Source organism: Alexandromys fortis, unplaced genomic scaffold (assembly GCF_014885135.2).
Source record: "Alexandromys fortis isolate MF-2015 unplaced genomic scaffold, M_Fortis_MF-2015_v1.1 scaffold_8_1_9099942, whole genome shotgun sequence".
NCBI lineage: Eukaryota > Metazoa > Chordata > Mammalia > Rodentia > Cricetidae > Alexandromys > Alexandromys fortis.
Genome location: NW_026067898.1, coordinates 4,298,842 through 4,301,693, shown reverse-complemented (window position 1 = coordinate 4,301,693; position 2,852 = coordinate 4,298,842). Strand labels below are relative to the sequence as shown.

At 44.0% G+C, this 2,852-nt stretch overlaps 1 protein-coding gene across 1 annotated transcript; it reads right to left on the bottom strand.

Annotated features, from left to right (window-relative positions):
- Positions 1–231: 231 nt before the first annotated feature.
- Neurod1 (neuronal differentiation 1) lies at positions 232–2,583 on the bottom strand. Its single transcript, XM_050120660.1, has one exon. It carries the CDS (start codon positions 2,530–2,532, stop codon positions 1,462–1,464), a length of 1,071 nt encoding a protein of 356 aa, XP_049976617.1. The 5' UTR covers positions 2,533–2,583; the 3' UTR covers positions 232–1,461.
- Positions 2,584–2,852: the final 269 nt, after the last annotated feature.

The window sequence follows — 2,852 nt, the reverse complement described above, 5'->3', positions numbered from 1 at the left end:
ATTGCCTATGAAGAAGTGATGACTCTCCAAGCAAAGTGACTTTTCCAACTAGTGTGCTGGGCATTGTTAACTCAGCAAATGCAGAAGCCGATCCCCCCGGGTACAACTGTATCCTTTAAAAACCACTTTTGGGAGAAACAAAACAATTGCTTGGATTTTCAAGACTATTTTTATTGCAAATGCATGAGTGTTCTCTAAATTGTGCATTACACCATAACACACAGGATTACAAACAAGGTTACAGTACAGGCCAGTTCCGGTAGTACCAGCATCACACTGCAGACAGCACTTACTCTGGACCGCGTTTTCACATGCGATAGCTATTGTTCTAGTTAGGAATTCAATGATTTGAGCTTTATTTACGCTACTGTACTAACTGACTACGTAGGTATAAATCCCAACAGTAACAACCTGAATAAATTTAGGCTCAGATTTATTACATGAATAGATGACAAACCCCACCATTTGTTGGACTATGTATAAAATCATGCATTTATATTTTTCTGGAAACATCAATAGCTTCAGACACTCCGCAAAATCATGGGATTCAAAGAAAAGACTAAAATGAACAAGTGCAAATTGTATGTGATAGTCAAGCAGCTTTTGATTCAAAGGAGTGTGTGTTGGCATTTATTTATAATATGTATATACAAGCTTGTGCAAGCCATGAATTGGTAAGTTTTGATAAGGAATGCATCTTTTTTTTATCTTCTTGAGTGTTATGGATCTGGTTTCTATTTTAAGGAGAAGGGACGACTTTAAAGTGAAATGGATTGCTCAAATTGTGCAATTTGTTTTGTGTATTTTTTTTACAATTAGAGAAGAAAGAAGTGCTAAGGCAACGCAATAACTTTCTAAGCACTTTTCTGCTGGTTTAAATTAGTTAAATTATTTTGTATAAATTAGATATAATTCTACTTTTCTGATATGTATAAAAATTGATGAAGCTGCATGGTTTTAAAATAGGAAATCCACATTATAAAAAGTCATTAAAAATTCTGTACAAAATCACAACAAAATAATTCGGCATGGGAAAGGTAACAAGTAGTAAAATGCTGGTTGAAAAATATAGATTTATATATATTTTAATTGGCCCATTACTAGTTTAAAAATTGCATAGATCCTAATTATTGCTTGTGATTTTTTTTATCCCGATCAGATAATTAATATGATCTGAATACAGCTACACGAAATTCGTGGTACACATTTCCTTTTTTACTTTACTGTATTGTTATTATTTTTAAAATAGAAGAGCTATAGAAAACAATACATAAGGTGAACAGGAACTTTGATTCCCTGTCTCTTCCAAAGGCAGTAACGACAATAAATACATATATCACTTGAAGCTTCGAGTATTTGCCCTTTGCAGCAATCATAGCAAAAGGGCTGCCTTCTGTAAACACGACAGTCACTGTAAGCACAGTGGGTTCGTTTCCCGGGCGTGGTGAAACTGACGTGCCTCTAATCGTGAAAGATGGCATTGAGCTGGGCACTCATGACTCGCTCATGATGCGAATGGCTATCGAAAGACATTATATTGTCTATGGGGATCTCGCAGCGAGGGGCAGCGGCACCGGAGAAGATTGATCCGTGGCTTTGGGGCCCTGCCAGGGTCGCTGCAGGGTAGTGCATGGTAAAGGCATAATTTTTTTCAAACTCGGCGGATGGTTCGTGTTTGAAAGAGAAGTTGCCGTTGATGCTGAGCGGCGGGCTAAGGGGTCCGTCAAAGGAAGGGCTGGTGCAATCAGTCAGGGGGCTCTCAAAGAAGGGCTCCAGGGCAGCGCTGTAGGCGTGTGGTGGCGGCTTGACGTGGAAGACGTGGGAGCTGTCCATGGTGCCATAGGGAGGGCTCGGTAGCCCAGGGGACTGGTAGGAGTACGGGTGCACCGGAAAGGAAGCGCTGGCAGTGGGCAGATGCGGGGGCATGTCCGGGTTCTGCTCGGGCAGGAAAGTCCGGGGGTTGAGCTGCAGGCAGCCAGCCACCAGGTTGGTGGTAGGCTGGGACAAACCTTTGCAGAGCGTTTGAACGAAGGAGACCAGGTCAGGGCTTTTGCCTGAGCGCAAGATCTCTGACAGAGCCCAAATGTAGTTTTTGGCCAAGCGCAGAGTCTCGATCTTGGACAGCTTCTGGGTCTTGGAGTAGCAGGGTACCACTTTGCGCAGGTTGTCCAGCGCTGCGTTCAGTCCGTGCATGCGGTTCCGCTCACGGGCGTTGGCCTTCATGCGCCTTAATTTAAAACGCTCTAGGCGCGCCTTGGTCATCTTTTTCTTTTTGGGTCCCCGTCTCTTGGGTTTTTGATCATCTTCCTCCTCTTCTTCCTCCTCCTCTTCCTCCAGGTCCTCATCTTCATCCTCCTCTTCTCCTCCATTTCTCAGAGAGTCTTCCTCCGCATTCATAGCTTCGAGCTCGTCCTCCTTCTTGTCTGCCTCGTGTTCCTCGTCCTGAGAACTGAGACACTCGTCTGTCCAGCTTGGGGGACCTTGGGGCTGAGACTCGCCCATCAGCCCGCTCTCGCTGTATGATTTGGTCATATTTCCACTTCCTGTATTGAACAGGGAGGGAGGCAAGCAGAAAGAAAAAGAAAGAAGGAAAATGCAAAAAAAAAAAAAAAAACCCTACTAAATTTAAACGTTAAATAAGCCTTCAACTCCCTCTCCCCAATCCTGCAGAAATGCACAGGATTAGAAACACACAAGAGTCCGCTGCAAGGGGATGCCTCTAGGAAAAGTTGAACGCAGCACTTCATGCTGGCATGTTTGTGCCTCGCTGCTGCGTAGTAGAGACAGTGCTGGGGCTGTAGGGATGGCTGTGGGTACATTTCCTAGTGATCAGCTTAAGTGTGTGCAGGGCG

What these genes read in the sequence shown, in the direction of transcription:
- Neurod1 (XM_050120660.1), bottom strand. Translation starts at nt 2,532, where the DNA reads ATGACCAAATCATACAGCGAGAGCGGGCTGATGGGCGAGTCTCAGCCC.